Source organism: Tachysurus fulvidraco, chromosome 7 (assembly GCF_022655615.1).
Source record: "Tachysurus fulvidraco isolate hzauxx_2018 chromosome 7, HZAU_PFXX_2.0, whole genome shotgun sequence".
In the NCBI taxonomy this organism is placed as follows: Eukaryota; Metazoa; Chordata; class Actinopteri; order Siluriformes; family Bagridae; genus Tachysurus; species Tachysurus fulvidraco.
Window position 1 is genome coordinate 17,407,055 of NC_062524.1, and position 14,490 is coordinate 17,421,544.

The 14,490-nt window shown below is 38.1% G+C and overlaps 1 protein-coding gene and 1 long non-coding RNA gene across 2 annotated transcripts in view; both read left to right on the forward strand.

Moving 5' to 3' along the window:
- Positions 1–11,557, forward strand: part of LOC113660592 — a 41,387-nt gene extending 29,830 nt beyond the window's left edge. The window contains exon 7 of the mRNA XM_047816666.1: positions 11,231–11,557. Within this exon, the coding sequence (XP_047672622.1) occupies positions 11,231–11,384 (154 nt within the window). The 3' untranslated portion in view covers positions 11,385–11,557. The remainder of the gene's footprint in view (positions 1–11,230) is intronic.
- On the forward strand, positions 4,527–10,103 carry LOC125145106. Its single transcript, XR_007143434.1, has 3 exons — positions 4,527–4,668; positions 4,761–4,867; positions 9,968–10,103. It is a non-coding gene; the product is annotated as an uncharacterized LOC125145106 (long non-coding RNA).
- Positions 11,558–14,490: the final 2,933 nt, after the last annotated feature.

Below are 14,490 nucleotides of genomic sequence, written 5' to 3' on the forward strand. Positions count from 1 at the left end.
AATCAATCACATAGTAGAGTTTGTAGCGATTTAAAATAAACCATGAAAGAGCCCCATTTATGGTGAAATTTTTCAGAATTCCCCCGGGATGAAAACTTTATCTTTTCCTGTTTAAGAAATGACATCACATTCTGGAGCCACACAGAAACTGAAGGTGCTTTAGAGGCTTTCCAGAGAAGTAAAATGCACCGTCTAGCCACAAGTGAAGTAAATGTCAATACAGTATATCAGCCAGAGCATGGTCAGTTAACACAGAGTTAACCGGGAGTCCAAATACAGCTAAGAAGGGATCCTCTAAGAATTCTAAGAACTTTGGAGAGAATCATTTAGGGCAGGAGAAAAACATGTGACTAAGATTACATGGGGTACCGTGACACAGCTTACATTGTTCGGTTATCTGTGGATACATTTTGTATAAACAAGACCTTGAATAATGAACCCTGTATAATACCTTAAACTGAAGTAGTTGCAACGTTGCACAGGCTGTGCTGGAGCGAATACATGATAATGCCTTTTCCCATCGCTGATCTGAAAAAGTTATTCCTAACTCCGGTTCCCAAGACCTCTGAATTTTAGCTGTTGAATAGGTGCCTGAATCCATTAACTGTTTATATATTATTGATATAATAGATTTCTTGTTGGGCTTAAGAGACAGCAGCTCTTCCAAAAGTTGAGTATTACTGTAGGAAGTGAAGGATGGGAAGGGAAGAGAGGTGAAGCACAGTGCCGAACCTGAAAGAAGTGAAAAAAAAAAGAGAAGCCGGGAGATTCATTTCAGAAGACAAAGTGGAAAAACTTGAGAAAAGGTGATCTTTATACAGGTCTTTAAAACTTTTTATGCCACAGTTTTCCCACTGTATATAGACAGCATCAGTCAGGCCAGGGGAAGTAAGTGATTTTTTTGTTCTAGGCATTGTGGTTGAGGCTGAAACAAACTTGTAATTATTCCTGAATTGCGACCAGATTTTAATACTGGACTGAACCACAGAATTCTTTGTGAAAAAAGATGGGTTAATTGGGAGGTAAGATGTCAGTAAAGCATTTAAAGAAGAGGAGATACAGGACTGGTCCTCAAGCCTACACCATAGCAGTGTCTTGTGATTGAAGCCAGTAAGTCAATTTGTAAATGTGAGCCGACCAATAACACAACAAAAAATTAGGTAAAGCCACACCGCCACTAAATGTAAATTTCTGCAAAAGTGATTTCCTCACCCTGGGATTTGTACCTCCCCACAAAAAAGAGGTAATAAATTGGTCCCGTGTTTTGAAAAGATCAAAAGCTTTCTCGGCATCAAGCGAGATGACTACTTCTGAACTAGTTAAAGAATGATTAGACAGAATGACATTCAAAAGTGTGCGAACGTTAAAAAATAACTGCTGTCCTTTAATGAAGCCATTCTGTTCCTCTGAAATAATAGAAGGAAGGATTTTTTCAAGGTGTCTCGCTAATACCTTGGGCAAGATTTTTACATCCACGTTGAGAAGGGATATAGGTCTATATGAGGCACAAGGTGTAGGATCCTTATCCTTCTTTAAGAGAAGCGTGATGACTGCCTGAGAAAAAGTGGGAGTCAAAGAGCCACGTTCTAAAGATTCATTGTATACTAAAAGAAGAAGTGGAGCTAAACGGTCTATAAATTTCTTGAAAAATTCAACAGGGAACCCATCTGGGCCTGGTGCATTATCATTATGCATAGCTTTAATAGCATGCATAACCTCTTCTAATTTTAGGGGCGCATCTAATTGTTCAGGCAAGGTGAGGTCAACAGTCGGCACTGCCAAATCTTTGAGAAAAGAAGCCATATCAGATGTATCAGCTACAGATTCAGACTTATACAGAGATGAATAATAGTTTTTAAATACATTATTTATTTCCTTAGGCTCAAAAACCATTTTGCCAGCCTTGTCTTTAATTTGAGGTATCAAACGGAAAGCAGCCTGGCGCTTTAACTGGTGGGCCAAGAGCCTACTAGATTTATCACCATGCTCATAATAAATTGCGAAGGAATGCAACAGGAGACGCTCAGCTTCAGTTGTTGAAAGCAAGTCAAATTCAGTCTGTTGCTCATTTCGTTTCTTTTGAATGCTGGGGGTTGGATTGGCAGCCATTTACTTGTCTAAATCATAAATGTTTGTAGTCAGATCCTGAAGCTTAGCTTTGTGGTCTTTATTGGAATGTACAGAATACGAAATAATTTGTCCGTGCATATATATATGCTTTAAGAGATTCCCCCAACAATGAAGATGGAACAGCATCACTCCTATTAAATACTATATATTCATCTCGTCTAAGAACAACAAAGAATTAAACTTCCAGGGTGAGCAAAAATGTGGTTGGCCCACAAATTTGATATTAACATTAAGTGGTGCATGGTCAGAAATAACAATTGCGTGATAATCAGATGCTGTGACTTTAGGGATTAGGGAATTATCAATAAAAAATAATCAATACATGAAAAAGACTGGTGCACCTGAGAGTAAAATAAATATGTCCTGGCACTAGGGTTATAAAATCTCCAAGGGTCTACAAACCCATTTTTACTCATAAAATCCGAAATGGATTTGGACATAGAAGACTGGGTCAGGGTTCGAGGGTTTGAATGATCTAAGGCGGGGTCAATAACACAATTCAGATCACCAGCTAGTATTAAAAGATGGGTGTCAAGTAAAGGGAGGATACTCCACAACTTGTCTGTAAAACCCGGATTATCAAAATTCGGAGCAAATACATTGACCAACAATACAGGGTTATTACAAAGAGTGCCAACAACTATTAGGTATCTCCCATTCTTGTCAGCCACTATCTTTGAAGGAGTAAGCTGAACTCTTTTATTGATCAGAATAGCTACCCCTCTGACTCTAGAATTAAACGTCGAGTGAAACACGTTTCCCACCCATGGACATCTGAGTCTAACATGATCCCTGTCCCACAAATGGGTCTCCTTATTACATCACTCTTCAGGCGCTTTAAGTGTGAAAATATTTTGGACCGCTTAGTGGGGCTATTCAAGCTTTTCACATTCCAACTCAAAAATCGAATACCAGACGAATCACCACACTTTTGACCTTGAGTGCTGGTCATAGCTAACAGACTTTAGTTTGGAAATAGGCTACACATTTAAACAGGTCATTCCTCCCACCCCCATAAAAAGAAAAGGAAAAAGCACATGCGCTGACACACAGACAAAATGAAACAGACATAGATGTGACACAGAACATTGGACCGCATCCCCTTCACACCCTCCCCCACCCGCACCGCAGATTTCCCCATCCCCAAACAACAGATACAGCAGTGCAAGCTCCTAAGCGGAGCAAGAAAAAAGGAAATGCTTAGGACTGTATAGCTAACCATAACCTATAAAGAAAGCTCCTACAGAGCCATTTCAAAATAAAAAGAAAATTGCAAGCCTCGCGTGTAATTTTAAGGCACGTATACAAAATGAAATAACTCACTGGTAGAAATCAGAAAGTTATAATTACACTCAACAACAGAGTCCTGTTGGGCCAACCAAATTTGTAAATAAACAATATGCAACCCTCAAATAATCAGACTATTTTGTAATTTTGCTAATAAACGCCTTAGCTTCATTTGGTGAAGTGAAGTCGTGCTGCACTCCCTCGTATGTGATGCGCAACTTGGCTGGATGGAGGATGCCAAACCGGACTCCTTCGATGTCCAATAGCTGGCGTCGAACCTCATTAAAAGTTGCACGGGCTCATGATGTTTTAGCGGTATAGTCAGGGAAGATGGAGATAGTCCTGCTGTGTAGTTTAATCTGCTGTAGCTCCCTGGCTTTCTTGAGGATATTCGCACAGTATGTATAATGGTGGAGCCTTGACACTATCATGCCCAGACGTTTGCCCGGCTTGGGTTTGGGAGCCAGGGTCCGGTGAGCACAATCCACAAGCAGTACCTTCTCATGTGTGAATGCCTCAATCAAGAGTTTTGACACAAACTCTGTGGATAAATTATTTGGAGTATCCTCTGGCACACCGACAATACGGACATTGTTATGGCATGACGTAGATTCCAAATCATCACATTTGGTCTCCAATTTAACCAGTTCAGCGAGGTTTCACGAGGCGGTGATGCAGTGTTGGCAACAGGCCGCAGGTGAGGCTGAGAGGCCTTTGCACTTTTAATGACCTTGGGTGGCATTGTAGTCGCCGAAAATCAAAATAATTTTAATTAATTCTTGTTCAAAACAGGTTTAGAAAAACTTATAAGCTACCAAAAGAAACAAACTCTGTAGGAGTGAAGCTCGATGCGACCTACTCCGTGCTTAGCTAAGCCGGAAGTCCTGAATTCTCAATTCTGATTGGACAGAAGGAGTTGACTCATGTTCTATGTTTCTAACACGTGATACATTTTACTGAAGGAAAAATATTTAATAGTAGATACGAGATGTAAATAGATGCATTTAACATTATTATTAAATGTAACCATGAATGGATAAAAGTGGATGGATAAAAAATGGATAAAAAATTTCATTACGTGATTGTAATTGTTTTTATTTCCGATAAGATTCACATACCAAATTGGGATGGAGATATTTCAAATCCAGGTTTTACTACATCTCTGCTGCGAAAAAAACGTGGAGTTAAAGCAGGCAGGACTGCAGAAAAAGAGGAGCAGACCTGGCCATCATAAACACCAGCGAGAAACGGGTGAGTGAAAGACAGAGAAAGAGAACGTGAGACGCAGCAAAGGGATTTTTCTTCAGATTGTGCTTTTTAATCACTTTTTGTGCTTTTTTAAGGACTTTATCGTTAACCTGCTGAGCAACAAGGAGGCATGGATTGGTCTGAGTGACAGAGACAGAGAGGGGGTGTGGAAATGGGTGGACGGTTCACCACTGACCACTAGGTAAGAAACCAAAATGAACTAGATTTGTAAAGTTCGTTGCGAGAAACTTTGATGTTGGCTTTGACAGTGCAAGTATTCGCAAAGGCCGGTGCATTTTGGAGGTGAGTGAACAGAAAGATTGCGAAAGCTACTGGACCACTAGGGTGCCAATACTTTTGGAGGTGAGCGGACATGAGCACGTGACGTGACCATAATACCCGTGGGGAAGTGTTTTGATATGTCACATGTCCATGTTGTGCAAATTTTTTATTTCGCTTGTTTTTGGGGTGGGGCTACATGTGACATCACGTGACGTCACGTGACGTGACCATAATACCCGTGGGGCAGTTCCCTTCATTGTGCGGAGTGTTTTGATATGTCACATGTCCGTGTTGTGCAAATTTTTAATTTTGCTTGTTTTTGGGGCGGGGCTACATGTGACATCATGTGACGTAACGTGACGTGACCATAGTACCCGTGGGGCAGTTCCCCTCATTGTGCTGAGTGTTTTGATATATCACATGTCTATGTAGTGCAAATTTTTTATTTTCACTAGACCTCATGTGACGTCACGTTACGTCACGTGACGTGACCAGAATACCCGTGGGGCAGTTCCCCTCATTGTGCTGAGTGTTTTGATATGTCACATGTCCATGTTGTGCAAATTTTTGATTTTGCTTGTTTTGGGGGCGAGGCTACACGTGACGTCACGTGACGTGACCAGAATACCCGTGGGGCAGTTCCTCTCAATGTGCTGAGTGTTTTGATATGTCACATGTCCATGTTGTGCAAATTTTTGATTTCGCTTGTTTTGGGGGCGGGGCGGGGTCACCAGAATATCCGCTGGGGTGCCAATACTTTTGCCAAAAAGTGGCTACTGAGGGTTTGGACATTTCATGTCAATACTGCAGTCATTATGGGATTCTACTTATTATTATACTGCGTGGATCACAGAGAGAAAAGCCGTGCCTGAGTTTTCGGAATTCCCCATTCAAGTCTATGGGATGTTCGATCGTCGACTACGGGAAAACCGAAAATTCCGTCGGAACTCCGGAATAAAAATTTGGTCCGGAGTAAGGTCCTAAAGAACCTGTCCAAATTCGGTGTAAATCGCTCGGAAACTTGCCGAGTTATAAACCTCAAAAGTTTATAATGGAAGTCTATGGGAAAAAAGGCCACTTTGAGCTTCCGAACCGGGAATGCCGGAATTCCGATCGCTTAGAAAAATAGAAGCAACAAACTTCAGACCAAGGTCTACGACATAATCGAATTTGGTGCATGTGGCTCAAACGCCCTGGGCCGCATTTTTTTAATAAATTTTTGTCTAAGAATAATAATAATACATAACGGAAATCAGAATGTTGGCTTCTACAAAGCCAACATAATAATAATAACTAGATTTGTAAAGTTCGTTGCGACAAACTTTGATGTTGGCTTTGACGGTGCAAGTATTCTCAAAGGCCGGTGCATTTTGGAGGCGAGTGGACAGAAAGATTGTGAAAGCTACTGGACCGCTAGGGTGTGTACCCGTGGGGCAGTTCCCCTCATTGTGCTGAGTGTTTTGATATGTCACATGTCGATGTTGGGCAAATTTTTGATTTCGCTGGTTTTGGGGGCGGGGCTACACGTGACATCTTGTGACATGACCAGAATACCCGTGGGGAAGCTCCCCTCATTGTGCTGAGTGTTTTGATATGTCACATGTCCATGTTGTGCGAATTTTAAATTTTCACGTGACCTCACGTGACGTCACGTGACGTCACGTGACGTGACCAGAATACCTATGGGGCAGTTCCCCTCATTGTGCTGAGTGTTTTGATATGTCACATGTCCATGTTGTGCAAATTTTTGATTTCACTTGTTTTGGGGGCGGGGCTACACGTGACGTCACCAGAATATCCGGTGGGGTGCCAATACTTTTGGCAAAAAGTGGCTACTGAGGGTTTGGACATTTCATGTCAATACTGCAGTCATTATGGGATTCTACTTATTATTATACTGCCGTGCCTGAGCTCTGCGCACGCTGTGTGTGTGAGAGCTTAGAAGAATTTTCAGAATTCCCCATTCAAGTCTATGGGATGTTCGATCGTCGACTACCGGAAAACCGAAAATTCCGTCGGAAGTCCGAAATAAAAACTTTGTCCGGAGTAAGGTCCTAAAGAACCTGTCCGAGTTCGGTGTAAATCACTCGAAAACTTGCCGAGTTCTAAACCTCAAAATTTTATAATGGAAGTCTATGGGGAAAAAAGGCCACTTTGAGCTTCCGTACCGGGAATGCCGGAATTCCGATCTCTTAGAAAAATTAGAAGCAACAAACTTCAGACCAGGCCGCATTTTTTTTAATAAATTTTTGTCTAAGAATAATAATAATAATAATAATAATAATAATAATAATAATAATAATAATAATAATAATAATAATAATAAGCTTATAACGGAAATCAGAATGTTGGCTTCTACAAAGCCAACATAATAATAATAATAATAATAATAATAATAATAATAATAATAATAATAATAATAATAATAATAATAATAATAATAATAATAATAATAATAAGCTTATAACAGAAATCAGAATGTTGGCTTCTACAAAGCCAACATAATAATAATAATAATAATAATAATAATAATAATAATAATAATAATAATAATAAGCTTATAACGGAAATCAGAATGTTGGCTTCTACAAAGCCAACATAATAATAATAATAATAATAATAATAATAATAATAATAATAATAATAATAATAATAATAATAATATTAATTATTATTATTATTATTATTATTATTATAATAATAATAATAAGCTTATAACGGAAATCAGAATGTTGGCTTCTACAAAGCCAACATAATAATAATAATAACTTTTCACTAAATTAACATTAACATCAATAACATTTCACTAGAAATTTAGTTTTGACCTCAGTATTAATATAACATATAATATAAGTAGGCTAGCTGGGTTAAAGCACCCCCTGTCTTTCAAAGTTAATCACAAAATTATTTGCTGTAAAAAAAAAAAAAAGTCCTCTTTTGGATTGTCATAAGTAAAATATACAGAACTTTATTATAATTTTTACACACTGTGCTCATTTCTGCTGATGCTTGAGGATTTCCTGATTTAACACTATTATTACACAAGGATCGTTTCCTAATTCACTGACCACAAAATGTGATGTGTCATTACAGCCTACTCACACAAAGTGGGGGTTAATGGATGCAGACCGAGGCACTGTACATTAGTGTTTTAGAGATCGGACATGGCTGAGATTTCTGATTATATGAACTACAGTGAGAAAGGAGAAGGGCATGTAGAGATGGTAGTGGAAATCTATGACAGCGTGGATGCCGATAAAGATTACAAACCTACCGTAGAGACAGATGCAATGGAAGTAAAGAACATACAGACTCAACCCACAGGTAGGTTTTTATTAAAACTACTGCACAGTGATTAGTAAGAACTGAACCACATGCGTTTGAACACCTTAGAACATCTTTTTGGAGTCTTCAGTATCAGTGCTGGTGTCACAGTCATATATAAAGCTGCAACTTGAAGTTTCCCAAACATTAATATTTGAGGACAGAATATATTTGTCTTTAACTGAAACTTTCTTTCTTTTTTAGAGTCAAGGATATAATGAGGAAATGAATGTTTAATATTTCTTGTAAGAAATAAATATTGATCTAAGCAATGAGGGAAATTGAATTCGATGTATTAATGGATAATTACATTCAAGTTCTCTCTTTCTCTCTCATTCTTTCACTCTCTCTTTCATTTTCACTTTTTTTTAAAAAAATTAAAAATATGCAAATGTTACTAATTTATCCGTTATGAATGGCATTGCTATGGTGTTTAGATTAATTGGAAAACTTCACGTTCATCTCAATCTCTACTATGAGACAAAATAACCACATGGATAAGCAGAAGTACACTAAAGTCCTGGATTGCTTAAGGTAGAGTCCTGCCATTAAAATGAGGAAGGTAAAGGATCAAAGCCGTTATTTTATATATCTCTTTGTTTGCTCAATATTATGCCCTGTAATGCTAAATGTTAACAGTGAGTCATTTTCAGAGGTGGTCGACATCATGTCCTCACCAGACATGGCAACGTTGTACTAACACTGTATGGAGGAAAGAGCCCATCTGAGTTGTACAATAAACAGATATTATCTGTCACACAATATAATGAAATTCTGACTATGTGAGTTCTTGCAGCAGCCTGAGACATAAATTAGATGGACAGGAGGGGAAAAAACACAAGATGTAATTCTTTACGGAGATAAACGGCTAATAATGCAAAATGTAAGAAACAAAATGGTGCATAGAAAGGATAGGGGTTGCTGAATCTCGGGATCAGAGTGTAATCTGTGTATGCAGTGATGATTCGATTAGAGGCTATTGATGGCTTTAGCTCTCCAAAGGTACTGGTATTGGGTTCTGGTGCCTGAGAAAGCCAAAAGGACACTGATTTTCATGGTTTGAGACATTACGTGCTTTGTAACATGCTGCTTTATCATGCTGATCATAATAAGATGAGTAAAATGTGGACGTATTCTGATAATTAGAAGTATGTTTAATTCAAATCATGCTCAACTGAGCCCCAATGAATGCTAAGAAAACTTTTCCCACACTATTACACCACTTTCAGCAGCCTGGACTGTTCAAACAGGGCAGAATTGAAGATTGATCAGACATTCAGGTGACATTTTTGTTTCAGTGAGTTTGATCTTTCGTGAGTGTAAATTGCATTTCTTTTTATGTCCTCAGTATTCAAAGCCTAAAGCTGGTTAGAAACTAAATTTCTAAAAAAAACGGCACATGATGTAATGCTTTCCGACACTCATTGCGACGTCATTGTGACACCAGCATCATCGCAACGGTTGACAACAAAGTTCTGGCAATTTCCGAAAAATCAAATCTCAGATTATGGTGGTCACCTAAAAGCCACTAAACTGAGACCGGCACTAATGTGAAAGATAAAGAAGGAGAAAAAGAATAAAGAGAGAGAAAGAATATCTCAATAATAATCTGTCACCTAATAGTCTGACCCATGCATCTCTTTTTATTACTCAAAGGAAAGAAAATAAGAATGCATCTGTGTTCATTCATCTTTAGGAGAAACTGCATGGAGCAGACATTACAGACTGAGTGCAGTGTGTTTGCTGCTGCTGTGTGTTTTCCTGCTGACTGCTGTCACAGTGCTGTGGGTCAAATACAACACCCTGACAAAAGAGAGACCCCAGTTACAATTAGAGAGAAATCAGTACCAACGAGAGCTCTCTGAACTTCACATTGTCCTTTTAAACCTGGGTAGGTGATGTCTGTGTTTCATGGAAATGTTGAAAACATTTTTTTAATGAACAAATTGTATTTCATTCCTTTTTAATGCAAGACACTACAGGTGAAAAGGGAATAAGCAATGTACCATTTAATTGCTTAATTAATTCCTAATAGATTATAGATTTCACAGTTAATCCTTACCAGTTGTTTGATCCTAACCATTTTCTGTTTTTATTGGGGGGTTTCTTGCAATTAAATGTTATGCAATAGTTTTTTGTTTCTTTGTTTGTTTTGTTTTTTGTTGTTTTTTAAAGTTGCTCTTGTGAGAAATACTTTATACTTCCTGTGAAAGCATTTTTTAATCAAGAATATGCCCTGCAATTTTAAAAAGAAAAACAATAAGTTATTTTTATTCCAGTTTTTATTTTAAAAGCCAATGTGGCCGACACCATAGAGTCATGTTGTCTTGTCTAAACTCGTTTTACAATAAAGTGAGTTTTTAAATATTTGGCAACATGAGAGTACTGTCATGGAACTAAATGTTAAAATGGAAAATTAAAGAATCTCTAAAGCATTATGAACAATCGTTATGTTATCGAGTGAATCCATCAATATTTGTGTAAATATTCTGTACAAGGATGGAGATGTTTCAACAGGAGATTTTACTACATTTCTACTGTAAAGAAGAACTGGGAGGTAACCCGACAGGACTGTATAAAGAGAGGAGCAGATCTGGTGATCATAAACAATGCAGAGGAACAGGTGAGTCAGGGGGAGGGAAGGAGGGAGAGAGAGAGAGAGAGAGAGAGAGAGAGAGAGAGAGAGAGAGAGAGAGAGAGAGAGAGAGAGAATAAATAAGTTTCTATATTTATATTGTTCTGTAACAATTACAGGAGTTCATCAGTAAATATTTCAGTGGTACTGAAGCTTGGATTGGTCTGAATGACACAGACACAGAGGGGACATTTAAATGGGTGGACGGTTCACCACTGACCACTGAGTAAGACATCATGGAATTGAAAATTACCCATGATGCAGTTTTTCTCTCAGTCTGAAGCTTCAGATATGAAATAACATCGTGACTCTCTGTGTTTTCAGGTTCTGGTGGAACGGAGAACCAAATGATTATGGACAAAATGAAGACTGTGTTATAACAGGCTTCACAAAGGCTATGTCTAACATCTCGACCTGGGCTGATTATCCCTGTGACAACCCTGTAGTTGGAATTTGTGAGATGAATATATTTAACTGAATCCATGAAACTACAAAAAACTATATGGAGCTCGTGTCTGTGCTTCCTTTTCATTTATTCTCACAGTAGCAGCTATCAGGTAGCTTGAATGATCAGTTTTCTGTACATTTAAACAAAGATTAAATACAACATGGTTTTGTATTTACATAGAGCTGAGAACAACAGTCTATAAAGTGCTAGTATATATATATATATATATATATATATATATATATATATATATATATATATATATATATATACCTGATATATATATTAGTCAGTTAGTCATATTTTTATATATATTAAACATAAATATACTACCCACTTCTACATGACTGTAACTTCATTCACACACTTATACACTGGAATCCAAAGCAGCCTACATGTTGAACACAAAAATGAGTAAGATGCCTAAAGACATGCCACCTCATTTTGGTTTTATTTTTCGTTTATTAATGAATAAATATCTATTCATTAATATTCAGATATTCAGAGAAGTGTAAGAAATAAAAATGTGGTGTGTAAAAATAAGACGATGATGTTGAAGATCTTAATAAAGAACAAGCATTTTATTCCAGCATAGCAGTTACAAAATACATGGCGTACTATGGGTTCATCGGAGTCGGTAAGAACCCAGAGCAAATCCTGCTCACGCATTTTATACTGTTTTCCTCTTTGTAGTTTAACCAAACCAAACCAAAAAGGCCAAATTTTGGCCCTGAAGCATCACATCACTTCCTTAATAAAGATCACACCTCCCATTTTTGGGCAGGTGCCCAGTGTCGGCAAAGCCCTGCCTTAGGTTTTTCCCCTTCAGCCCTCAGAGAATCTTACCCGTCATTGGAACTTCACCTCACGCACTCTGGTTTTAGCTCAATTCCATAAAGCAAACTTATCACAGGTTTTCTTCTTAAAATTTGGTTCTATGTAAAATATTACTTGGGTTTGGAGCAGAGACATTCAAAAACCATCACAGCCAACGGGAACGTCCCACATTGATCATAATAATATATCACATATATAATCACTGAATTATCTGCAATTTGCCCTTTCAATATAGTACACATACAACATAACATAATGCATTGACAAAGAATGAGAAAGATGCATACACAAACAGCAGTTTTGAAAGTTACATCCCAAATCAGATCAGAATAGGCAATAACCAAATCAAAACTTTAAAAACCAAAGTTTTAACAATATGGTCGTCTTTTCTCTGCATTAGCGACATTAGCATATTAGCCAACTTTGGTAACTCAAAATCAAATTCTGGGATATCTTCCACAAAACCTAGTGTCCTCTGGATTCAATGACAGTGTTTGTTGGGTGATATTCACATATGGGAAGTAATACTGTCCTATTGACCAAGCTGTATCTGATGTTATACAAAATGAGGTATTGCTAATCTGACAAAGTGTCTGGTTATCATTAACAAAGACAGAAAAGTGATCGAGGGTTTTTGATGACACGTCTTCCTGTTTGAAACTATTACTCTTGTAAAATTATTGTGGACATGTGTTAGATTGATTTCACAAGCCTCATAATTAGTTTGGGGTGCCCCACATAATGGTTGTTTTTCCAAGGCATCAAACTTGCAAATAAAACCAATGTAGTTTTGTCACAGCATTCTATGTTCAGTCCTCGCCATTCTCCTGATGGTAACTGTGTGATAAACCTAAAAGTCCTTAAAGTCCATTCTTTAATACATTCTTCTGTAATATTCCCAAATTGTCCAAGCTTAGAATTCTTTCAAACATTTTTTCAAATCCTTTCCAATCCTTTGAGATTATTTACTTAAAGATGTTCTCTGAGGAGGTGATGAACTGGCTGCCACAGCACTGTGATACCTTAGGAACGCTGTTGTCAAGAAGACCTTATACATTCCTGTTACACTGTTCATCTGGGTCTGGAGATCATGCTGTACAGTAAGGTTCACCAAGACCGGAACATGGATCCATTGTAGATAAGGACTTTGGGACAGCATTGGGCACTCTTGTATCTTTAATGCTGTCATGAGAGCTGCCCTCCTAGTCCATCCCCACATCTTTATTTCTTTTTGACCTGAAAAACACAGCACACAAAAAAACAGTACACGGCCCTTATGACTGCCATCAGCTTTTTATGACATTCCCTGCCTAGGTTGTTGTTTTTTAGCTTTGTGGAAGAGCTTGTGACGTGAATCTCTGCCTAGTCTCTCCCTGTGAGCAGACCGTGGGCCATCATTTTGGTAATTCTTTTCCACAACATCATCACTACTTTCAAATTTGTGAGGTTGTACATTCTGACTTTGCCAAATTTGTTGAGTAGTTTGGTGAAAAACAACCGGCAAGATGTTACACAGATTCTTGAGCTCCCTTCTCAGTCTGTTTACTGTAGTCTGTAACTGGTTTAAATCAGTTTTGCGGCCTGTTTTCTTAAGGGAAAATTTGAAATATTGAAATATGTCCCTCATTGCCACATGAATAACACACCAGGAGGTTATCAGGGTTAGGAGGGGGTAGACTTTCCTTTCTACCTCCAGTAGTGTAGTTCTCTTTTTCCTGGGAACCCTGGCTGCCACTATTCTGGTAGGGCTTTTGAACACCTACCACTGATACAGCATGAGATTTCTTTGCATTGGTGTTATTGTTGTAAAATTCGGTCATTTTTTCAATGATATCCTTATATTCAGATAAGTGGGTTACAAACATTGTCACAGCAGAACGGGTGGGTGGATCACATTTGCTAAGCAAAGCGGATTTAAAACTGGCATCATCCTGTGTGATGTCAGGATTGAAACTGAAAGTTTTGAATGCCTCAATAATCACTCTGAAAATGCTACTGGATGCTCTCCTTTCCTCATGTGCACATCAGATATCTTATCTCAGTTAATGGACATCACACCTAGGACTTCAAGCAGTGCCTGTTTCCTCTCTAACTTATTGGCAGTTTTAGTTTTGAATTTCTGATTTAGCGCTCCAGACAAAGTGTCAGCTTTGTGTCAACTCTAATGGATCTTGTTTGGCTGGATCAAATTTACCAATACTTTTAATCACAGCTTCTAGCTCATTGAGATTAAACCCTCTGACCATAGTAGAGGTCATTGGTTCCTCATCTTCTTCATTAGCATGCATAGTCGTAGTCA